At 40.3% G+C, this 25,351-nt stretch overlaps 1 protein-coding gene across 1 annotated transcript in view; it reads left to right on the forward strand.

Moving 5' to 3' along the window:
* Window positions 1-1,121: 1,121 nt before the first annotated feature.
* ADCY2 (adenylate cyclase 2) overlaps window positions 1,122-25,351 on the forward strand; it is a 203,459-nt gene continuing 179,229 nt past the window's right edge. Inside the window, exons 1-2 of the mRNA XM_021546893.3 lie at window positions 1,122-1,434; window positions 21,202-21,399. Of these exons, the coding sequence (XP_021402568.2) occupies window positions 1,225-1,434; window positions 21,202-21,399 (408 nt within the window). The 5' untranslated portion in view covers window positions 1,122-1,224. The remainder of the gene's footprint in view (window positions 1,435-21,201; window positions 21,400-25,351) is intronic.

Consider the following 25,351-nt stretch of genomic DNA (forward strand, 5'->3'; position numbering starts at 1 on the left):
CAATTTATGACCGCTTATGTCAGCTCCAGTTTTTCACCTTTTGTAGTAGCATAGTACTCCCCAGTCCCTCTTGTTTCTAGCATTACTCCAATAACCAGGAGACACCCTTGGGACATTCAGGCCCATTAGCATCTGTGTTGCTCTGTTCTCTTCCTCTCCTGGGAGCATTTTGGCAGCCTCTATGAATTTAAGGATGTGACAAAGCAACAACAGAGGCTGGAGGATAGATCAGAGAGGGCAGAGACCGACTTAACCTATGGGGAGGGACAGTCAGGGAAGGAATGGGCTGGGGATGCAGAACTGCCTGTAAATGCTGTGCATGACAGATATGTAACTTTATTGTGTTAGACGTCCAGCATCTTTCCAGTCTCTGCTTTGGCAGGAATTAAACAAATCCTTCGGAACATGGTAAGCTGGCGAAAAATGTGTCATGTTTCTTTCTAACTTGAATGCTCGTTTTGACAAAAATCGAAGTATGATTTCTAAAAAGGGGATTCCGCCTCCGGAAAAGGTACCCAGTGAAACAGTCCTGCAAGAGCCCTCCGCCCGTGGGAGCGATTTCAAAGCAATCTCCAAATGTCTCTCCCTTCGGAGCCGTGAGATGCTGCCGCACACCGTGGGGAAGGCAGCGCCGTCCCCGCGGGAGCCGGGCAGGGCCGGGGCCGCCGGGGGCGGGCCGGGAGCGGCACACGCCGCGCTCCCCGCCCCACGGCCGCCGTCAGGAGCGGCACCTGCGGCGGCACCGCGCCCCTCCGGGCGGCGAGGGCTCCCGACCCCACGCAGGCGGAGGCCGGGGCAGGTGGCCCGACCCCCGGGGGGATCTCCCGGCTCTGGTGCGGAGGTGGGCGGGCTAGGGGCGGCTTTCACGGTCGTCCTCGAAGGCAGCTCCCGCTGCCGCTGCCGCCCTGGGGCGCTCACTCTGGGTGAGCGCCCGCTGCCCTCCCCGGCGAGGAGGAGCGCGCCTGCCGCCCCCGCCTCCCGGGGAGCCGGGCAAGGCATGTGCGTGCGGGGTGGCGCCTTCCGGAGGCGCAGCAAGCCCCGGGCGGGCTGCGCGGCGGCCGCGGCATCCCGGCGCACCGTGCCCATGCCGCCGCCGCGGCTCCTCCTCTCCGCCTCCCGCGCGGGAGCGCGCCCCGCTCCACTCCCCGGCCGCCTCCTGCAGCAGCGGCGGCGGCGGCTCTGAGGGAGTTGCGCGGGCTCTGCCCGGTGTGGCAAGAAGCGACGATGATGAGGAGGAGACGTCGCTACCTGCTAGAGAGGGCAGAGCAGGCGGGCGGCGGCTGCGGGGCGAGCGGCGAACAGTCCCGCTCCCGGGACTGGCTCTACGAGTCCTACTACTGCATGAGCCAGCAGCACCCGCTCATCGTCTTCCTGCTCCTCATCGTGATGGGCGCCTGCCTAGCTCTGCTCGCCGTCTTCTTCGCCTCTGGGCTGGTAAGAGACGCCCTCCCGGTCTGGGACCCGCTCCATCCCCGGGTTTCCCGGGCATCCCCGCTGCCGCCGCCCGGCATCCCCTCTCCAGTCGCCCCGCTGGCATCGCCCTGCCGTCCCCGGCACTCTCAGCCGAGGAGGACAGGACGGGGCGGCCGAGAGCCGGTGCTGCAGCTCCTGCGGCGGAAAGTTGGTGGCGGGAGGCGCCGAGGTGGCGGCGGAGGCCGGGGAACCCCCGCCCGAACTTTGCTGCCCGATATTTAGAGGCGACGCTGGAGCAGCGGCCGCGCGGCTGATGGAGCGAAAACTGAGTCAACAAGCGCATCGAGTTTAATTCACTTAATTCCTTGGCTCCGTTCTCTTCCAACTCGAGGCTTGGCCGTGGTGGCCTTTGTAGTGGCAAGGTTTTAGCCGCCGCACAAAAATGCAGGCGGTACCTGTAGCTGAAGTAATATTTTTAGTGCAAGTAAGCAGGGGCTGTGCCCCTCCTTGTGCTAGCCCCCTCCATCCCCTATGATATCATTTTCTAGCATTTGACCCATTTTCTCAAGAAAGCTTTTGGAACAGCACAGCCTTCGTTTTTAAGGAAGGTAAAGTTGGTCGGATGTCTTTTCTGCGTGTTCAGTGTGGGGTTTCCAGGCTTCGAGAAGAAAAATGTGTCACAGCAGCAGGTGACAGTCGGTATCAGTTTATCTCCTCTGAAATGGGTGGCGTTTTGCCCTTGCAAAGGAAAAGCTGCAGAGGGCAGTAAAATTCTTGGTCCTTTACGGAGTTTTCCTGCTGTTGATGATTAGAGGCAGGCTGTTTGCATTACTGTATACTTCTGAAGTAAATGGAAATTTGAGTGGTCTCAGACTATTCCCCTCCCTTAAAAAAAAAAAAAAAAAAAAAGAATTTTTTATGGTCTTCTGGAAAGCTAAATGTTTATTGAGTAGAGCTTGTTATCTCCAAAGGCAAAGATGAGCAGGTCGGTATAATCTAATGGATTCTCCTAGAGGCACTGCGGCTAGTGTTTGCTTACTCTGCTTTCTTGCTTGACCAAACTTTTGTCTTAAAACCTGCAGGAACTGCCTGCAGGATTAGCTAAGCTTTGAGTCAATTGGTGGTTTATTTCCTTTTGGTGTTTGTATTAGTTGCATTTTAAGCTTTTCGTTCAACCATTCCTACTAAATAGAAAACAGTTGTAAAAGTGAGGCCAGTAGTGGTGATGCTTCATAATTCAGTTGTTTAATGTCCAAAGGTTTAAATTTTGAAGCTCTGTGTGCAAAAGACAGGATTGACTACTTATCACTTTCTAGTATGTTAATGTGGGTGCTTGTCTATCAGGGCTGAAGGGACTGTTGAAGGTGGAATTGGAAGTCTGTTGGACAGAGTTAACTGTGGATATGTAAACTGTACTTTCCCACAGTCAAGGTGGCAGAATTCAGGCTTGACAGTATTTAGTACTTAATTTTGTACTTTTCAGTTATGGTATGGTCTGCAGCTTGTTTACAAGTTGTGTGTGGTTATTTCGGTAATTTCATGTCTTGAAGTAAATAATTTGCAGTAGTGAAGGTGGCATAAAACTGGACCCAGATGGAAGGACTGCTGAAAGTTATGGAAACAAAACTGTGAACTGGCTGAATCTTGCCAGGCATTACTTCTTCAGAAAGAGTGAATTTAATAGTTCAGTCTGCATTTGGAATTCCAGACATACCAGAAGAGGAAAAAAAAAATACTTTAAAAACTGCTTTCCTGAGCCTTTATCTTCCTGTAGTTAACAACTGGATGGGTGAGTGGAGAAAGAGGTGGGCTTCATCCAAGTTTCCAGTCGACAGATGAAAGTAACTTCAGGCAGAGGGAAAGCTTGCCTATATAGACTTCCAGACACAGGATGCTGGACAAAATCCTTTGGAACCCTGCCCAGAATTTTACCTCAAAGTGCTTTATTATAGTCTAGTTTCTGGTTGCATTTGTGGTTAAAGTATTCATGAAGGTTTAGATCTGTTTCTCCTGCATCTGAATGAAGGATATATGTTTTATAGAGCTGTGGACTTTTAATCATTTTTTTGTGCCTGATGATATTAAAGGGACATATGGTTAGGAGTATCTGAGCCACAAAATCTGGTATTAATATCCTTATCTTTCATCTTGCACAACTTGTACTGGTGTGATTTTGACAGAAGACCTGATTTTGTGGAGAAGGCCCAGTGGAAGTGAAGTGGGATAGTTCTGTTCAGATCTGTGCTATGCATCTGAAGTTAAGGGAAATATTTCTTAACAGTTGTTTCCTTTAGGTTTTGTACAAAGCGGTTAAGACTTCACTGAAAATTACTTAAGCCTACTATGGAGAACAAACTCCAAAATGGCTCAAAGTAACACTCAGTTTGGATTTCTTGCTTGTGCTTCACAGAACAGCTTAGAACATGGAATGTGGGATTGGACATTGTTAGGATGGATATTCATGAAGCATGAACCATTTTCATGTTCTAGGCTGTCTTAAAAAAGAAACAAAACTGGAAACCAGTGGAAGTGAGAGGGCACTTTCCTTCTATTTTAATGTTTTATTTGGTTGTTAAAAATATATATCACTATGGTGTCTGAGTTGCCTTTTTTTTGGTGGCAAAGTATTCTTAAGTGTTCCCAAACAAAGCCAGCCACACAGGGGATGTATTTTACTCACTCAGCTCTTTCGACCTGTCAGTATACAAGCTATAGCCTTCCTGATTTCAGATGAAAAATTTATAAAAGCTGTTGCAAAATTACAGTAAACAAGATTACTTACAAAGTGTGCCTGGAAATCAGATTACTTTTCTTTCAGACAATGTACTGCTATTATTACCAAGAGAGGTTTCTTGGGAGATTTTGCCTTTGTTTCAGAGAACTATTGTGATTTTGACCTTTGGAATTAAGCATTCTCTATCTCCCCAACACTAGATATAAAACTTGAGTCAGCTTGAATGATGACCATTCACAGCTTGTAGTTTTAAATAATGTAGTGATAGTATCAACCTTTGAATTTCCTGTGTCAGAGTATCCTCTGTATTTCTCTACCTGGCGTGAACTGCAGACTGGCAAAATGAGATCAGTCATCCATGTTTAGCTGCTGCTTTAATCGATAGAGAGTAAATTATTTTTCCAAACCTGCAAAAGCCTTTCAGGACTTAAAAATGCCAGAGGTCAGATTCATTTTCTCTCTGACTATTGTGTTGTTCTTTCAATGTAATATGTATGAAAAACTCATTATTCGCCCATCTCTCCCTTTTTAGTACTAAAAGCTTATGACCATTTTTAGTGGTATCTAGAACATTTTTGTCTCTTATAACTACAATTTGCAGGGGATTGAAAAAAAGAGCCGTTTTAAAATTCATAGTGTAAAATATGAGTTTACCTGAAATATCTGTAATTGTGATTAATTTCTTACATGATTAAAGAAAAGCTCTGAAGACAGGGTGATGCCCAAATTGTACAATTTATTGGAAGGCTATAACTTTCCTTTATCCGTGCATTTTTCTAGACTTAAAGACTGCCTAGTCCATAGAAAAAGGCTTCCATAAGAACCTACATTTCAGGGATATCAAAGTCTTTTAGCACTTGTGCTGTGAGTGGGAGAAGATTTAAACCTGTTGTGATCTTCTTTCTGTTTCTTTTCTGAAAACCTATGGTTCACCAGTCTGGTACCAGATACACATGTTTTCTTTCAGGCTGGCCTGTTCCCCTTGCTCAGGACCTGTAAGCCTGCTGTGTGGTGTTAACATTAGCTGCAGCCCTTATCTCCCTCCCGAATTCTTGCTGCCATGTGTGACCTTGTAAAGCTCTTAAGATGTGGTTGCTGGTGTGTAGGCTCTGGTGTGTCAATGCATGTTTCTTGAGGGTCTTCATGGCCAGCCGGAGAATGTGTTGAGCAAAAAGTGTTCCTGCAAGGTGGCATGGTGTTGCCTTCCCTCTTCCAAAGCACACTGAGATTGTACTGAGTCAGCTACCTAAGGACTGTCTGTAGAGCAGAGATATTAGTTGCCCCCTCAACCACTTCTTTGAAGTTACTGAAAAGCTCAGAATTGTCTTGGTAGGCTCAGTTTAGGTTTGTGAACCTTTTCATGGATGTATAAATTCTCAAGAAGCTAAGGGTTGGCTGCACATCTGTTTTACTGGCATATCCAAATACCTTCTCTAGCAAAAAGGGGAGCAGTCAATGGTTCTTAAAGAGGGAATACAATTAACTAGGTAGATGTACCTGTAGCATGGCAGATGTACATTCTGCAGGAGTTGGTTTACTGGTATCAGACTGACTGAACTTACCATCAGCTGATCCTGCATGGAAGAAGAAGTAGCTGCCTCATTCTGAAGGAGTAAGTAAAAACTTTCTGGCTGCCAACCTGGTTGGCAGAGAACTGTTTCTGTGAAAGGAGAAGATCAGGAGAGTCCTGTAAGCCTCTTGGAGTTTGAACTGAGGTGTGCCATTTCTCCCCTCTAATTGATGCTATTCTTGAAATAAATTCTTGCTGTTTCCGGTAAAAGCTGGACATCAGCCAAGCCCTTCTAGATTTCCATGATCAGACTCTCATCTTGAAATGAAGGGGGGAAGTCTTCCAGGTCCATGTGGAAAAAGTAGTTTTAGCCTGTTTCATCATTCTCTAAAAGCAGCTGATGTGTACCTCTGGTCATGTTCTCATCTCATTGGTTTGCCTCTGAAAAATTCATCCATCCACACCGAAAGGTCAGCACACTGATGACGTGATTTTGTATCTGTATTCTTGAGATGCTGTGTTATAACCTAATTGCATGGAATAATACAAGCATGCTATAAGACCATTTTACTCTCAATTTTAGGATATCTTTTGAGATCAACCCTGTGTAATTTACAGCTTCCTTTAGTTTAAGAGTACCAACTCTTTTCCCAAAGCCAAGGAATACCCAAGGTCTGAAAACCTTGGAATCCTTGCAGACTGAAAGTAAAGCCAAAGCATCTGTTAACAGTGTTTTCAAACTCCGATATATTCATTCCCCCAAGAAGAAAGCAAAATCACAGCAAAAGTAATGAAGTAAGAAAATCCTCACTAATTGAAGGACAAACAGAAGTTTTTTGTATGCTTGATGCTATGGTTGTTCTGCTCAGGTGGTATCCTACCTCTCCCTAAACTCTTTCTGCCATACTGCTGCTACTACCAACATGAGAAGGAATTAAAAATAAACATCAGTTTATTTACAATGCCTTTTCTTTCACAGTTCCAGTTCTGCTTTCAAGTCCCCTATTAAAATGTTCCATGAGGAAACCCCATGTTTCTAATTCTTTTTTTCTTGTTGCTAGACACCATATAGGAGTATATTCTTCTAGCTGTAGTTGCTGGTTACTTGATACAGTCTTAGGATATTGCTATCCCTGCCAGATGTTCCTTCTAATGTTCTCTGAGAGTGACTTTCTGAAGGCAGTATTATCTCTCTAGTCAGGCAGGAAAGGTTGCTGTGTCTTCCTGTCTGAAGCGGGAATTGCCTGGCTTTCTGTCCAGTTTCAGCCCTCAGTACTGCATCAGTCTGGGCTGCTACTTCTTTCATTTGCTAATGACACTCGCAGTACATCTGTGGTCACTTTTATTGCTGCTAGGATCTTGTCTCATTTGCCAGTCCCTAACAAGTCTGGAAACACAGCCATCAAGTTAATGAACTGCTGGTGGCAACCTCACTTTGCATGCCTCTGTTTCATCTTTCATATTGAAAAATCTAAATTCTGGATAAGAATTGGATAAAACTATGAGTATGGCAATATTGGAAAAATGCTAAGCCTTTAATTGTAATCTTAATAAATTGAAGTTTTATGAATACCTTGGCAATAGAAAACTTATTTAATGCTACAAATTGTGACTCAAAAGTGGTGGATCCACAACTGCTAATCATTACTGCAGCTGACAGGCATGATAAATAACATTCTCACTAGAGCTGTTGTTTACTGGTGTGCAATGGGAGTAAGACAGATGATGGATTGGTCTCTGATTGTCTGCTGTCTTTATCAGCCTCAAGCCAGGTATGTGGATTCACAAATCCTGCACTGAGAACTTCACAGTGGATCTGCCATGGACTTGTGAATACCTGCCTGCCTATCTTCCTTAAATTTTTATATATTAGTTTCAAGTTCCTTGTTGTGGACAAATATAGCCAACCCATTTGTTGCCTCCTGCAAAATGGTGAATATATTTCTTTGAGCCTCCAAGGGCTCTTCTAGATTAAAGACCTTAGCCAGAAATCACAGTCCCTGTATTTACACTGTGATTAAGAAAACTTCTTGTTATAACAGTAGTGATCACTGGAGCCTTCCAGGCTGCTCCATGCATGACTTCAAACTGATGGACACTTCACACAGATAGCTGTGTTCTGCAAATCTCTTAAGCTTCTGGGTGTGCTGGGGAGCAACTTCTCCAGTCACAGCGGAGCTGTGATCCCAAATAATTATGTGCTGCCATAGTAGCTTCTGCATATTTCAAAAAGAATTTAATCAGCTCAAGCCACATTGATCTGTGATGATGAGAAGATACCAACATTAAACTTCTGTTTTGGGGGATCTAGGTCCAAAAATAAGTGAATTGGCACAGTTCTGCACATTTTTCCCTGACTTCTTTTCTTTGAGCATCAAACCTGATGAAAAAAATCTAAAACTCAAGACAGCTCAATACATTTTCTTTTCCATGTCTTTTATTTTTATATCTTGAATAAACAACCTTCAGACACTGACCCTAATTCAGGTGATGCTGAAAATTGAAGGGACTGTTGCACCATCTGTACGGGGGAGTGTGAGGCTGTGTCTACACTTACTCTCCCAGTTGTCTGTTTTACCAACTTGCATAAAAACATTTTCTTTATCTCTTCTCTAAACAGAACTCTTGGTTTTGGTGGTGCATATATGGTATAAAAACCCCTTGCTGTTTCTGGTGTGACCCTGTTCCAGGCTTGTGTCTGGGAGAGGCAGAGGAAATGACCACAAATGATGATGTGTTAGTCTGAACGTTTTCTTCTTTCACCATCCACAGCTCTAGTTTTGAAGGTTTTCTTATGTGGAAGGTGCTCCAGAGTGCAGGAGCAATGGCTTTTGGTTGCATACACCACAGACCAGCTGGGACGGGAGGTGCTCTAGCTCACCTGTTCCCCAAATAGCTTCTCAGAGCTGTTCAGTAAGATTTGCAAAAGTAGTTAGAACTTACTTTTTTCTGCCTGCCTCCCACAGCTGAATTGTGTGCTGTGGGACTTTTTAAAGACTCTAAATGTTATGGCTGACACAGGGGATCTGCTCACTGACTGGATAAATGGGATTGCTGTCCTTCGATTCCAAGTAAAATTTCCATATCCCATTCTCCAATTTGCTAGTACTTTGGTCAGTCTGGCAGGAAAATCCTAGGAAGACTAGATTCCCCCCAGCTGCTTTTCCAGCAACAATGATTTCAGCCTGAGGACTTGGACATGTTACTTCCTCTGAGAGAAGTGTTAGGGAAACAGATGCTCTTTGAACTTGGTTCAGCACCTGCTTGGTAGTGCTCCTGTCCCTATAGAATTATTTAGGTTGGAAAGCATCCTTAAGGTCATCAAATCCAGTCATTAATCCAGCACTGCCAGGTCCACCATTAAGCCACGACCCTAAGTGACACATCGACATGGTTTTAAGTACCTCCAGGAATGGTGACTTCAGCACTTTCCCGGGTTGCCTGTTCACCCTTTTGATGAAGAGATTTTTCCAAATATGCAGTCTAAACCTCCCCTGGTGCAATTTGAGGCCATTTTCTCTTTTCCCATATTTTGTTATTGGGTGAGAGAGACCAAGACCCACCTTGCTCTGCCTTTCAGGTAATTGTAGAAAGTATTAAGGTTCCCACTGAACAACATTTTCTCCAGGCTAGACAACCCTAGTTCCTTCAGCTGCTCCTCATATGTCACTTCAGTTGCTTCATATGCCTTGGCAGGTGGGTGGATTCTCTTTCCTTGCTGCAGGTATTGTGATGGTCCTTTGTAGCAGCACAGTGGTCTGGGAATTGTCTAGTCTGGTCAAGACCCAGGAGCATGGTAGGGAAACTTGTCCAGACCAATAGCTTGTCCTGTAAGCCCCACTGGGGATCCCTACCCTGATAACTCATGCCAGACAATTGCCACAAACTCTCACTGGGGCTTGTTTTCTGTACCAGTGAGCTCTGGGAATTTTTAGACCTGAGTGATAGGTGGTGGGATTTTAGAAGGTTGGAATGTGACATCTATTTAACAGTAAAATAATTTACCAGATTGGTTTTGATTTATTTTTTTTTTCTTTTTGTTTATTTTAAATTACCTGTGCTTTAATGAAATAGGGCAACAATACTAATGAAAAAGTCCTCAACTAACACAAAAATGCCAGTATTTGCAGAATCTGTTTTGCTCTATTTCTTATGATTTAGTCTGAAGTTTTACTCCTGAGATGCTATTTGGCAGTTATATTTAAATGTAAGTTAACATGTTTGTAACCTTTATTTGACATTTTATCATAATAGAAATAATAGCCATTGCAGAATGTGGTCCTGATCATGGAGACAAAGATGAAATGAGAAATATCTTAGGTTTGAAGGTAGTTGATCTGAGAGAAGCATGAGAGTGTGGACAGTATCCTTAGGGGAGTAAACTTTAAGAACATTGTTGCAATAGTGGTAACAGTGTTTAGTGTGCAATTGCACAACCTTAAGAAACACTTGAAAAGTAATTACAAAATGACAGTAGTGCCTTTCAATATTAAAGCTGTTTTTCATGCTACCCTATTATCATTAAATCTTAGGAATATTCTTGCAAAATGTATTTTTAAAAGATCCATTAGAAAGAGGGGCCTAACTGTACCTTTTTCTTTGTTAAACAGACCCCTAAAATGAGCAGTTTCCTTATGTGCTGAAGCTCATGTGCTCCCTGGTTCAAATTTTGTCATTCTTACTCTTAAGTGAGTTGCGTCTTGACAATTTTTCTTGATTACAGCCACATTCTCAAGTTATTATGTCAGGAGGAAAATGGTGAGGGGAAAGCCACCTTTTAGCTTCGATTTAAAAGTGACAGCCAAAATTCGTAACTGTCAGTATTTAATGGCTCAAAGAGTCAGATGAGTACTTATGACTTCTACAAATCTAAATGAGTATTTTAGACTTTCATGAATCTATATGGGTACAAGAAAGGTCATAATTTCACTTTTAATACATGTTACAGTGCAGTTAATCTGAAAAATATGTTTTTGAGTCTTGTGAAGTATTGTATTATCCATAATGTTTAGCTGATAGAGCTTTTTCAACATGTTTTGAATATGTTTAACTAAAGAATAAATGTTCTTCCTAAGTGTTTTACACATTTTAACTTCCATATATTGTTATTTTTATAACTAATAGCTGCATTTATTAAAGAGTTTCTTTACAAATGTTTTTATAACATAAAGAAGGATTTTGAGAATATCTGAAAAGCAAGCTAGACTGAGTTGTAAACCCACTTTTTTTTGAGAGGAAGTCAGAACCAATGCTTGTAGAATAAAGTATGCAAGAAAAGTATTTTGATCACTATATTTACATTAAAATTAATAAATGATGTGAGTAGGTTCTAATTACCTCTGGAGCCTGAAATAATTAGTTTCAGCAAAGTACAGATTTTTGCTCACTTTTATGCTTGATGTATCCCCCCTCCTCTGAGGGGACACTTAAGGGAGCAGGATGTAATTAATTGTCCTTGCTCTCTGGGACCTGGTTTATCTTCTGTGGCTGCCAGCTACTGCCATTGAGTAGGACAATTTTAGAAGTGCACCCAGCTGAGTGTTGTAGCCACTAGTAATTGGGTTTGACCATTCTGGTTTTCTTTTGCTGTTACATGTTTTAAAGTAAAGCTTTTGATAATTGCCAGCCTAAGAGAAGGTTGAGATGCTGCTGGATGACCTAAAGGCATGGCAGTCCTGTGCATATTCCCAGACTCTGTTCATGGGCCTTCTGAACCTAAATACATAGTTGTATGCACTGACAGATTTTATCTGACATGTGGTTAACCAGAGGAGAGGACATAAATCGATGGAAAATAAACCAAGAGGCAGAAAACTGCTGTTATGGCAAATGAGAATGTAAAAAAAAAGTCACTCACTATTCAGACTGAGTACGTGGTGTTTGCACGGGGGCATATTTTTAAATATAAAATATATGGGCTCACACATTCTGGTTCTACAAATTATGTTTTTGACAGGGATAGGTGTCTGTTCTCTATTCCATGGCATATGATACAGTAGGAATGGTCAGGAGCTAATGGTTCTGGCTACATCTTTGCGTGCAGATAGCTCCAGTGGAGCTCCTGTTGGCCTGAGATGGACACTACCTTTAAACAACAAAAGAGCTGGATTAAAGGACAGTTGTGCTCACTCCATGCAGAGAAACCTTCAAACCAAGTGTTACTCCCTCAGAGTCTAACCACTGTATTGCAGCTTTGACTATTCTTGAAAACTACCTTTTCTTCCTTTGCATTCATTTGGAAATGGTGATTGAACCAGAATTATGGTGTTCATCATGCATTGAGGCATTGTGATGTTCTCTCTTCTTTATTCTGTTTTCCTATGTTCTGCATTTTCAGGTTGTTTTTTGACTTCTGGTGAGCACCTAAGTGATATTTTCACGGGTGTAGCTATGATAAATACCAATATCTCTAAGTATTAGTAGCCAGCCAAGAGCTTGTTGTCATGTGTATAAAGTTAGGATTGCTCTGTCTGAGGTGCATCTCTGCACACACATCACTGCTGAAGTTCATCTGTGATTTTCTTGCTCTGTAGTGACTCTTATGAGATCCTTTTGTGTTTCTTCATAGCTGACCTCCGTCTTTGCCATATTGCTGTTCAGCCGAACTGTTTATGGATATCTTGAACATATATCCTAGGATTCCTGAGGACTTTGGTACCTTTGTTTCTTGCAATTTTTCTTGGTAGATGCCAGATGTGCTGGTACTTCCCTTTGTCTTTGAGAGAGGTCTCAGGAGAGACTGGCATTACATCAAATGCCTGTCTTTGGATACTGTGGAACTTTTGGGTGCAGGTTACATGGTACTACAGTTCTGGCTCTTTCTTCTTCGAGTCTTATTGGCCCTTTCTGGTGAATCCTGACTGCTTGTGATTATTTTTTTTTTTTTTTACATTTTATGTTTCTGCTTTTGTCTGTAATGTCTTACACTAATGCTTCAGTTTGAGACAGACTTTCTGATTTATTCCCCCTGCATCCCTGCATAGATTATTTTGGAATAAGAATTATCCCACACTGAACACAGATAAAAAACAAAGCAAAAATAGACAACCAAAACACTTTCTGCTACAGTCTGTTCTTCTCTAGTTGTTCTTTTTAATACCTGCATAATCTATTTGTTTGGAAGTTCTTTAGCAGGCTGCCAACTCCTGATCATGTTTCAAAAAGAATTTACTATTTATTTGTATACTCTTAAAAATGACTTATTAAGCAAGACCTTTTCTTGGTCTGCATTATTGAGTCTTTATATTAATTGAGCCTTTATATTAAATCCTTTTCTATCATCCCCTTCCAGGTAGTTGTGTTATTTTTTGTGGTTTTTTTTTTTTTTCCTTTACAGAAGATGAATTTTAGAAGCTTCCTTATTTGGATGTTGAGACATTCTGATTGTATTTTGGTCTTTCTCAAGTTGTTTAAGGGAATTGATTAGCTTTTGCCTTCTGCCTCTGAGTTTTGTAATGTCTTCAGGCTACCTACAAAGATTTTAATCTGTAAGCTTATAGCTCCCTCTTTCAATTTTAGTGTTTAGGTTTTGTTTTTCATTTGTTTGCTTAACAAGATCTGTTATTGTTATAAAGAAGCCCCTCAATAGCAATATATTGTGGACCAGGTTCTTTCCCTTTCTTGAGATCGGATGGATTATTGGCCCTTTCTGGTGAATCCTGACTGCTTGTGGTTATTTTTTTTTTTTTACATTTCATGTTTCTGCTTTTGTCTGTAACGCCTCACACTGACGCTTCAATTCTTGAGATCAGACTGATCTCAAGATTCTTTTTCTTTGTTTGGCTGGGTTGTTTGTCTGTGTACTTGTTTGTTTTGTTTTTCAGCAGTGCATGAGATACAAACTGTGGTCTCAGCTTCCATCTTCTGTTGTGATGCTCAGCAAGTCCATCTGGGAGTCACTAAAGGATCCCTTGATCTGCTGTGTTTTCTTCTTTGACAGCCTTCCTTATATCTGCATGATAACCCGTCCTCTAAGTAATTTATTTTTATGAGGCTTTGCTGTTCAGTCTCTTCTTTTTTTGGCTCATAGCCACTTTATACTATTTGTTAATTCTCTTAGACTGTTAACACAGGCCTTTCTTAAGTCTCTGGTGAATACTATGCCTTTCAGTCTTTTTCTACTTTTTCATTATTCTGATGATGATTTTTTACACAAGTTTTCAGTAAGACTATTGTGTAAATAATGCTTCAACAACAGGCAATTTTATTCTTCCATCTAGCTTCCTAGGCTTGTAGAGAAGAGTGTATCCTTTCATATGGTGTCATATTTCCCTGCCATATTTTAAAAAGAGAGTCTGTTCTGCCTTTCTTTTGCTGAAACCTTCTTAGCTTGAGTTTAATCAATTTCTGACCTTTCATTTAGTTGAGTCTCACTGGTCTCCTTGACATTACTGCTTCTTTTAAACTATGTACTCTGTTTCTGTAACTATCAATCTATAACATTCAATTTGAATGTTTCCCTATAATGTTGAAAGCAGTAGAAAACTCATTCTTATCTTTGTTTAGCTCAGTTGCCTTCTAGAGACAAAATCCCTATTTCCCAAATATCTTGGTTTCTTTGATTTCTCTTTTGAACACATTTTCTTAGCTGTTTATTGAACTTTTACTTGCCAGCCAGTTGATTTTTTTGTTGTTGTTTTTTTTCCTTGTTTGGTGTTTTGGTTTTTTTTTTGAGAATAATTTCTGAGAATGCTACAACTGTTCTCTGCTTTCTTCACTAGCAGCAAATATTTTATCTCCAGAAGTTTTCTTCCAACTTCTTATGTTACTGTTATTTGCACAACATCCATAGCGCCTCCAAAGAGCCTTTCCAAAGCTTCTGTGTGGTCTGATGTTTTTTGCATTAAACAGAGAAGCCTCTGATCTCTGGTATGACTCTGTGTTCCTGATAATCATTGCTACAACACTGAAACAGGCAAGGTTCACTAAGAGCTATCAGGCAAACTTGGAAAAATCTGGATACCATCATTTTCTACTGACTAATTGAGAAGATAAATAATATCTATATGTGATGGACTTACTAAAAAAAAAAAACAACAAAAAAAACCCACTGACCAAAACTGCTTGGCTTGGTAGTGAGGCATGTGTGTGGTCAGATGGGTGTTCACAAGATGTGCAGGGTTGGCCACTGTATTGTCACCGTGTGCTCACAAGGACATTGCCTGTAATGCCAGAGAGCAGTTCCTGTTGGATTGCAGCAGAAATGCTGCACTGTTGCAAAACTGCACACTTCTCATCTAGGCAACACATTTACAGCACACATGGTTCATGGCTTTTAAATCTGGGGAAAGGCTTCGGGTGGCCAGAATGTCATCTGAAGGGTTTGGGTGAAATCTTGCTGCTCCAATTATGTTCCCATGTACAGAATGGTGTAGAATGGGACCATGGATGCACAACTGCTTCTCATGGTGGCATACATACATCACACAGCAGCTGGGCAGCTGTAATGCCACATGATCCATGTGGTGTGCAAATGGCTGGACTGACATTCATCTAGTGTCAAGGTCTCTGTGCACTAACAGCAAGTGTAGACTGCACATCAGACCCATTAATAGACAGAACTGAATTTCCCAAGACAACAGACATCATGAAGCAACTGGATTTGGGCCTGATGCTGTTATCATTGATCTGCTAAGCCAGACGGGGAATGTTCAATCAAAGAGAAAAAAAATTTAGGCATGCAGTTGCATAGGGCCTTAGTGAAAATGAAAAGCTTAATTGACACAAACTTCAAGACAATTTGATTAAAAGATATAGGTTAGTAAATTTTCTGCTAATGTCCTTGAATACGCTGCACAAAACTCAACAGAAGATTAAAAAAAGACATAAGAAAGTTTCTAACCAGGCAGCTAAGCAAGAATAACAAGCAAAGTTTTATGTTACAAAAGATAAATCATGATGGGCACAAAAGGCAGAGTTTTTCTGAATTGTGGATCCAGAAAACATGGGGTGGTATTGGAAATAGCATCTGGCCTTCAAGATACTGCACTGTTTCTAAAGTGGAGATGGACTAATACTAATGGAATTAATGGAAAAGAAACCTTGGACTGCTGGCAGAAACTTTTCTGTTGTTGTCCTAAATGATGAAATCCTAGATTCATCCTAGCCAGTCAGCTACTTGGCCAGGAGCAGGGCACGGCACCTCTTAATAAAATGGACATTTTTCCAGCTGTCTAGCAGATGGCACACAGTGCAGTCAGCCATGAGCAAATTCACTAAAATACAAAACTACAGGAGAGGGGTCACAAGTAGCCAGAAGAATTTTGCAGATTTTGTAGAGAAATATTTTTTGTGATATTAAAGAATTTAAATTCTGTCCAGTTTTACAAAGAGAAGGGACATTATGTCTTCTGAAAATCATTGTTTCTAGTCATGGAAAAGGTTTTACAGTTTGGGTTTTTTTTTTGCAGTTCTTGCTGCAGAGACAATTCAACAGATTCTTTCAGTCAGTCCTGTTAAAGGAAGATATTTGACTGAGAGGTCAGCAAACTAGTAATCCTTGAGCCCTGTAACCTTTCTTCTAACACTCAACATTTTTGAAAATAGCTGCATGAAATTGAAGATACTGAAAATTGAATAGATGTATGAAATAGAAAAGTAAATCAATATTTGAAGAACATTAATCACTTGGTTTTATATTTACATTTAGACCGTGTTTCATTGATCTCAGCAAAAAGGGATTTTAGTAGGAGTTTAATGTAGTAAATGGTTTGAGTTAATTCAAAGTGTGTGATATTTCAGAACCCAGCAGGAGTCCTCTGTATATACACTACTGTTGAATTCCATTAAACAAAAAGACTAAAGAAAAAGTATTCAGAAGAATGAGGGACTGTGTGAAAAGATTTTATGCTAAAACTGGCATTTGATACTTATTTGTTTAATTTTATGGATTATTTAATCTGACTATGTTTTTATATATAACAGTGAAGTGCTCTATAGAAGCTTTGCTGTTTAAAATTAAACTGAGGGCATGACATTATCTGGGAAAGTACAAGATGTAGACTGAGAGAAAGTTGTGGGTTTTGGAAGGATGATTGAAAGTGACTTCACATTTTACTGGTGATAACAAGATTATCACACTTTGGAAGAATTTGTGGGGGTTGAAAAATTTCTAACAGTAGACTTTTTAATTTCTTCAGTAATTAAAAGACAGCAAGACAGAAAACACTCAGGGAGACAGAACTGTCAGGTAAGATCCATCTATTGCAGGCTTAGCCATTATGTTCAAAAGTGTCATGCTGATATTTTAATTCCATTACTGCTGGTGTATTTTAATTTCTTAAACTAGGAGAAAAAAAAAAAAAGTGTTTCAGTTTGGTTTTTTTTCCTTCTTCCCCCACCTCTTTTGGAAGTGGTTAAAGTAACAGAACAGCTAACCTTTAGAATTTTGCCACACTTGCTAAACACACTGATAATTGCAAATAATGATTGTGAAGCTTCATGATCTAAATGTCCTGCTCTTAAAGTTTCAATTCTATAAAGATTTAGTTCCTCTGAAGTAATAGGAAAATATTGTTCAAAGTAGTTTCCAAAATAAACCTCTGCTTTACAGGGCCTGCTTTTCTTGAGCTGACATTAGCATGTATTTTAAAGGCAAGATTGTGAAGCCCCCCCTGTACATATTGAGGCTTTCTGTAAAGGATACAAATTATAAAGTTTATTTTCTCATATATTTTATAAATTGCCTAACATGTACACTGTTCTGTCTTTAAATTTCAATTTTACTTCAGAATTTCTACAGGGTATGGTGTGTTGCAAGCAGCTTGTGACAGCAGAAGGATGTTTTCCTGTGTCAGCTCAGGGAGGTCACCTGTGCTCAGGAGCTGATACTGTGAGGTCTATTTTCTTTTCTTTGCATACATTTAAATCAAAATGTAAATTTATGTAGTAGGCAACTACAGAAGGAAAGAAAGCAGAAGTAAATTTTAGATTTAGTGATCAAAATAGTTCAACTAAGTGTTGAGATCAGTGTATGCATAAAAAAAGGCAATTGATTAGCTGTTAATTTGGAACAAATGTTTTGATGGATAGATCTAATTATAGAATGCATATAAATATATGTAGCCACATGAGTATACGTGTGCTCTAAACAGACATCTAAATATTGTTGATCTGTTATGAAGCCAAATCCTCCCACAAAGTAGTTGTATTACTTTTTTGCTGATGTGGAGAAGCATGCAGTTGAAATGCATCTGGATTTTCTTGCTAGTATGTTTGTAGCATGATCCTTATCACTGAAATGCCAATTTTCCATCATTTAAATATGTGTTTTTCCACAGTCTTGGCTTACTCCAGGAGTTTGTTGTTTGCTTTGGTGCTGTGACTTGGGCTGTATGACAGATGGTGCAAGGAAGTTGATGTTGTCCTGTTGCCTGTGACACCTGTCTCTTGCAACAAGAGTTTGGCAATCCCACCTGGATTTTGGTGTTGACTGAGCTGACATTGCTTGAGCCACTTACTAAATCAATTAACTGAAATAAGTTCATGAGGTGGGATTGGTCAAAAATCGCAACATTTGGGTATATAAATCAGTAGCTTTTCCTACTAGTAGGTGGGTTTTATATTTTTACTCTTACTGTGCAGCTCTGTACTCTCGCAGACACTTAGCCCTATGCCTAAATTTAAGGCCATAATTTTGTTTTCAGTGTGACTACCCAAGAGCTTGAAAGCCTTAGTGCATTTGATATTTGGATGCTTCGTGTTTACATTTCAGGGTTAGCATCACCGCTTAAAATTTCCTGACACTTCTTTTGCTTACACCATGATTGTTAGTGTTGCAATAAAAATTGCTTAAATGTATGACTTGATAAATTTAAAAGGGAATTAAAAATAAGAAGAATTGAAAGATGAGCTGACTTTTGCCAGGCAGGGCAGGGTATATTGTGGCATTCTCCTTGGTTTCAGCCTGCCAGGGTGGTGGGTGCTCCTGAGCTGGAGCTGAGAGCATCTGAGTGCCACAGTTTGTGGTGCACACACAGGCAGGGCTGCAAAGAAAATGAAGAAATGGGAACAGTGAAAGGGGCCAGATTTTTACAGCAAGTGTCTCTCCATATCAAGCTGTAAAATTTACTAGATCAAGGTAAAAAACCCAAGCAAAACAAAAAAAAGAAAACCAACCCACCCGCTGATGGTTTTTTTTTTTTGTAAATGTTTGTAAATTTACAAATTTATTTGTAAAGTTTTAGTTTTTATTTAATCGAAGCAAATATTTTATACATAAGAAAGGAAAAAAGTCATATTAAGATACTTTTAAGGAAAGTGTTATGTATTGAAGTTGAAATCCCATCAATAAACAAGATTTAATAGGGCACTAAGAAAGCAACTTCAAATAAGGGAAAAAGAAATGTTACTTTGTGCATAGATGTCTTAAAATCATTAAATAAGTACTTTCAGATTCTCTTGAAGATTTCACCATGAAAAATGTATCTGAGGCATTTCTTCATGAAGTCTGTGGTTACTGTTGCAAGAGTAGCATTTGGAGCCTGCTTTTGGGGAATCCTTGTTGCTGCAAATGAGGCTGTTAGAATTCATAACAGCTGGGAAATGACTAAAGATCCTGTGACTGTACTTTGAGATAGTGCTGTTGTATTTCAACCAGGTGTACTTTTGAGCATGTACAGCAATAGAAAATCAAATATTTGTTTTTTTTAAGGCACCCATCATTAGATCATTTAAAGATGTTCATATAGTATCTTCCAAGTAAGCTCCGTATATAAATTTAAATATTGAATATTCTGAATCTTACTTCACATTATATTGTAGTTCTTGCTCTGGGTATTACTTGTACATTTCAAAGTAAGCAGTTGCTAGGAGAAAATTTATATATGTAATCTAGAGTCTGTACTTTCAGATAAATACTTTAAGCACAATCAAAACATGTAGTACCTTTCAACTATCACTGTCAAAAAGGCTTTTATAGAGCTATGGATTTAGTTGACTTGTGAGGCATTTTGACAGCTGCATTGTTCAGGGTGATTTACAGTTTTCTCAACTTGCTTCAAATTATATTAAATCATAGAGTGCTTTTGGTTAGAAGGGACCTTAAAGGTCACCTAGTGCCAACCCTCCTGCCATGGGCAGGCACACCTTCTACTAAAAAAGGCTGCTCGAAGCCCCACCCAACCTGTCCTGTATCACTTGGAGAAAGGAATTATCATCAGGAACCGCCTGGATTGCTCGTGCCCTGCTTTGTTGCCCCTTCAACAGGCATTTGGGTGGCTGAAGTTCCTCATGAGGAGCAGGACTTGTGAACATGAGGCTGTTTCTGTCTGTCTATAGAGGGCCTCATCTTCTCAAGTCTTCCTGGTTGGAGGACCTGTAGCAGGCTCCCCCTGTTGCCTATCTCTGCTGTCCCTTTAACCCAACCTATAACCCAACCTCAGCTCCTCATCCATCGCCCAGCAGGGGATGCTCCATGCATTATTGACATGGAGGGAAACACCCCTTCCTTGTGTCCCCTCTCCTCTCCTTCCTGAAGAGTCAGTATCCTTCCATTCCAACACTCCCATCATAGGAGCCATCCCACCACATCTCTTGTTTACTGCCCATGCCTCCAAAGCCAACACACTGGCTAGAATGGCTGGAATTTCTTTTCCCGCTGACTTGCAAAACCCTTTCCGACTCAGAGCATCTCTTTCTGGTATTGGCATCAAACTTGTAGAAGTGGAATGGATTGAAGTTCTGTTGCCCTGGGAACTTTTGTAAAGATTGGTGAAAAAACTACTTGCATTCTAGAGTGCCTTACCATCACCCTCTGCAATCCATCTTGGTATTGCTCAGACTGTTCCTGGCTGTGCCACTGGTGCCCTTGTGAAACTGCAGCAGTGGGCAGTAGTGGCCTCTGTGAGGCTTGGGAGTCTCTTATCCCTGCTATGAGCCCCCCCTGCTATGAGACATCCCTGCTATGAAGCAGCACAGCTCTCAGGAGCGTGTCAGAGGCAGACCTCTGTACCTGTCTCAGGAGGGTCCTTGCTGCTGTCACCATCATGTTCTTGTGGTGGCATTGGCTGTTGGGGCAGATGGGGCTGCCTGGCTCAGCTCCAGCACCTCTCCTGATGGGATTGGTCTTTTCAGTCTGCAGAGCAGAGAAGAGGTTCTGCAGGGGCATGCCATGCTTCAGGGGAAGTTTCTTTCTCCTGTAGATTCATGCTCTTGCAAGCTTCCATTCTGCATTTTGCCCCTCTCTGTCCTGTGTGTGCAGGTGGAGTTGTTGGATGCTGGCTGTGGGCTGTGGACCCACTGCAGACTGAGCTTGGACCCAGCTTCCCAGCTCAGCCCCCTCGTGCTGCACACACTTCTCACAGCCTGCTGCAACTCAGAGTAGTAAAAGAAGTGTTGTGCTATTGTGGTTAGTAGTTACAAGGCTGATGCTCTATGTAACAGTTTCTTGCCATGAAAGAAATCCTATTTTGACTTTAACTCACTTTAGATATCCAGTCATGTCTTTCTGCCATCTCCACATAAAGTAAGTTTAGAATATATTATTGATGTCTGACCTTTAAGTACATTTGTTTTTAACTTCCTTTTCATTTTCCTCTGTTTTCAGGAAGTTGAAGACCACGTGGCATTTTTAATAACTGTTCCAACAGCCCTAGCAATTTTTTTTGCTATATTTATCCTTGTCTGCATAGAACCTGTATTTAAGAAGCTGCTTCGTATATTTTCTCTGGTGGTCTGGGTATGTCTTGTTGCCATGGGATATCTCTTTATGTGTTTTGGAGGAATCATCTGTCCCTGGGACCAGGTAAGACTGTCATTATTACTAATTTACTTCCATTGGTTACATTTCCAAGAACCATTCTATAGAAAAGCATGCACATTCATTTTTGTGGGACTTCTCACAAAATGTTTTTGTGACTAAGTGGTTGCATGCTGAGACGCCCTCTATCTGTTTTATAAATACCAGATATGTGCATACTTAAAATACATTAGGAAATATTAAAAAGATTTTGCTGTTATATTCTTAAGCTCCTTTAATCATGAATATGTGATTTCAATCACCAGCTTCTTTGTAGAGTGAACATTTGATTCTAGTGTCCAGTTAACATGGCAGAAATGCTAGTTTTGTTCAACACTGCTTATTGCTATTTTTTTCAGTTTAAAATGTTTGAGGTCTCAGTGTAGTCTTTCTGTGGCCTACAAGGCATTCTCTAGCAATGTATGAGAAAAAGGACTGGGAAGCTCCTTACTTGTCTAGAAAAAATGGATGAGTAGAGAAGAAGTGAAATACCCTTGACATTTTTTAAATTTGGTAATGAAGAAAAAGCAAAATATAATTGCAACCTAATAGCAGCACTTTTGAAACATCAGTAAATGATGTGTAATATCCAGTGCTGTAGCTGATCGATTGTTTTGAGTTCTGTCACATTATTTTCTTTTCTCCAAACCGTTCTACATGGGAATATGGCTCATATAATATTTTTATAACTCCTCAAAGGATGGAAAAAGTCTTTTAAACATATAAATATGTCTTCTGAAGATTTCATGCTGATTCTATGAGTTTAACCTTTAAATTGTATTACTCGCTCCAGAATGCACTCTAGGTCCTTAAGACAGACTCGGAATAAATTCTCAGGCTTTTTATTCAGATCTTGCAAAGACTTGGGCAAATAATGAACTTTAGGTAGTTCTTTTAAGCTCTTAAATACAAATTTTTAAAATTATTGGTGCATGTTGGTAATACTTTTGGAGCCCTTTCCTTTGTGGGTGACTTTATATTTTCATTTTCTTGTAAGGTTCTGGAATTAATTTTCTAAGAAACCTCCTACCTGGTTTGGGTTTTTTTTAGGTTTTATATATTTTCAATAGTTTAAACTACAAAACCAGGTCACACTTGCATGTAATAAAAAACATCAGAACATGAAATACTTTTCTTTAGATAAGGATTTCACCCTAGGAGTGCTTCTGTCTTTGCGATAGCTCATCTAGGTAATTCACAAGGTCTTACTTTTTAAATTTTTTTTTAATTGGCATTTGTGTCATGTCATGCTAGAACATATCAGAATTTCAATCTTAGATGGAAATACTTAGTTAGTCATATTATTTATTAATTGTAAATTATACTAATTTTAGTTTTGGTATTTGAAAGCTAAGATAAAGATTTTCAAAAGCACATGGACTTAAAGAGATATAAGAGGGATATTGATGTCTCAGTCCTGGAGTTGTGTTTGCAACTGACACTTCTCTAGTGTCAGTTAAAACTAAACTGTGGAAATACAGGAATCTTTCTGGGAATTTGACGCCTTATGAAAAGACTAACTGAAAATTTGATGTTTTCAAACATTTGAAAAAATCTGTGAGCAGTAAAATACTGCCTTGTATTCCTGTGATGAAAGTGGTTTTTTTGCTCTGCATTGAGAATATGTAGGTCCATAAATGGTGCTATCTCTTAAATGTGAAACCAAATTGGAAGAATCCTTCCTCATTGATCATCAACAGGTTCTTTGTTGAAATTTTACATTTTATGAATTTTAAACAGTTTTACTTGGCATATTGAAGTGGTTTTGTGATTCCTTTATGCTTTTTATGAAAGAAAGGGGACAAGATGTAAAATTTAAATTACTTAGGTTTCAAATATATTTCTGTCAACATTAACTAATTAGAAAATGACGAAAATTAAAGAGTCAGTTCATGCACAGTTACTTACTAAACAAGTGCTTTATTTTAATTTACTTCATGTTTATATATATTTACTTTAATTTAGTTTACTTCAAATGACAGCCTAACTTCTGTCCTGGTTCAGCAGAATTTAAAAATGTCGTAACATTCATGTCCCCTGAATCTTAGGCTTGTTAAGAATATGGCATTTCTTACTTGTACCAGTAACTATTGAAAGACAGATTTTCTTCATACCACAGTTACTGGAAAGGGCATGTTATTGTGGCATTAGTGGACAGCCCTTTGATTGACACCCCTGCATCTTTTAAATTTTGGCTTAATGATTTTCTTGTGCCTTTTGGCTGTTTGCAGCTGCTCAATGTAGTTTTTTCTGTTGTCTTAAGGAACCTGAGGTGTGAACTTTCACAAATTTTGTTTACAATAAAAATACCATTTGAGAGAGATTATTTTGGTTAGGAACTCAATATATATTTAATGCAGAGCAGTTCTTCCTTAGCCTGCAGGGACATAGCTAAAAAAACCCACAATTAGTAGAGGGCTGGAAACGAAGTCATTGATCAGGACCATTATTTTGTTTTCTTTTTTTTAATTAGAAACATGTAGGCTGATGTGAAATATGTGCAAATAGTAATTGTTTTCAGCTATCTTTTTGCTGTTCCTGCACACTGATAGCTCACTGTCCTATCAGTCTCCATTTCCTTGACTCTTCTTTGGTTTCAGGTACAGCTTTGGAGAAAACTCTTACCAGGTGGGTATCTGGCTGCTGTTTGAAGGGGAGGGACAGTGTGGCTGTGGCAGTTACTTTGTCCCTTGTGCCAATCTGCCAGCTCCATGCTGGCTCTGTAATTGCCTGCTGAGCCTGATCCAAAGACTGTTATTGTCACTGGACTGCCTGGGCATCATCCCTAACCCATCTGTGAGAGCAGCCAGCATATTTGCATCATCAGCATTAGTAGCTAACTTACCTCTTTACTTAGCCCAGACTCCCTTACTCCTCTGTGTCAACAATGAGGAACAGTGAGTACACTCAGAGGGAGATGGAGCATGTCTTAGGGAAACAGTGGGTCACTTAACATGAAAAAAATTGAAACAGTGATGGCAAAAGTCTTTGGTACCTGACAATTTTTTAAAGAAGTGTGGCAACCCTCCTTTATTGGTGTCAGCCAAAGTTTCTGTGGTATTGGAGCCCCTGGTTTTCCTTGGTGGCTTGGGGAACTTGGATCCTGACCTTCATGTGCTACAGTTTGCATGAGCCAGGAGGGAAACTGGGCTGCCTGCTAGGAATCATGAGACACCTGGCTTGGTAGGAAAGAAGTAGAGCAAAGGTAGTCATGCTGAAGCTCAGAGAGAGCCACTGCCTGCTGGAAACTTTCTTCCAAGTCTAAGGTGTGAGCAGTAATATGTGAAGATGTTTTCAGTAAGGGAAGACCCAAGGGCAATGCTTGCTCAGCAGAGTCCGTGACAAAATCTGTGAATGGTGTGTTGGTGGAGGGCCAGTGATGCAAGGCAGGCAGGCTGAGCAAGGAGTGCTGGTAGAAAGGAGTAATAGATTGATTTTGTTATGTTAGAACTCTTTCTTACTATAGTATGAAGCACCTTTCCCTTCAAAATGTAAATCCAGTACTGTCTGTAGAGTTTCCTTCTGGGGAATGAATTTAAATTAGTTTCTTCTTGTTTCGCTGACAGTGTAGCTATTGTACAACAGTTGCCTTTCTGTGTCACCCTCTGACATGTCTAATACTTCCTCAGCCTTTTATATGGGATGTAGGTAAATATGACATAGCACATTGATATCAGTGAGTAAAAAGAACTCTTAAAGCATGCAGTGGATGATATAAAAAAAAGAATGATTATGCAGCATTATACTAGTCTAATGAATTCTATCATTGCAGGATTTTGGTATTCAATTCTATTTAATTATAAATATGTTTGCACAGTGCAGACACCAGATGTGTTCTTCCTTCTCTGTGTTCAGTTACAGCACAGAAATTACTTCAAGCGGAATTTGACACTTATGGTTTTAAAAAAATATCCAGAGTGATGTGCTTAGAATATATATTTTATTATTTTAGCCCAAA

This window comes from Lonchura striata, chromosome 1, assembly GCF_046129695.1.
Source record: "Lonchura striata isolate bLonStr1 chromosome 1, bLonStr1.mat, whole genome shotgun sequence".
Lineage (NCBI taxonomy): Eukaryota > Metazoa > Chordata > Aves > Passeriformes > Estrildidae > Lonchura > Lonchura striata.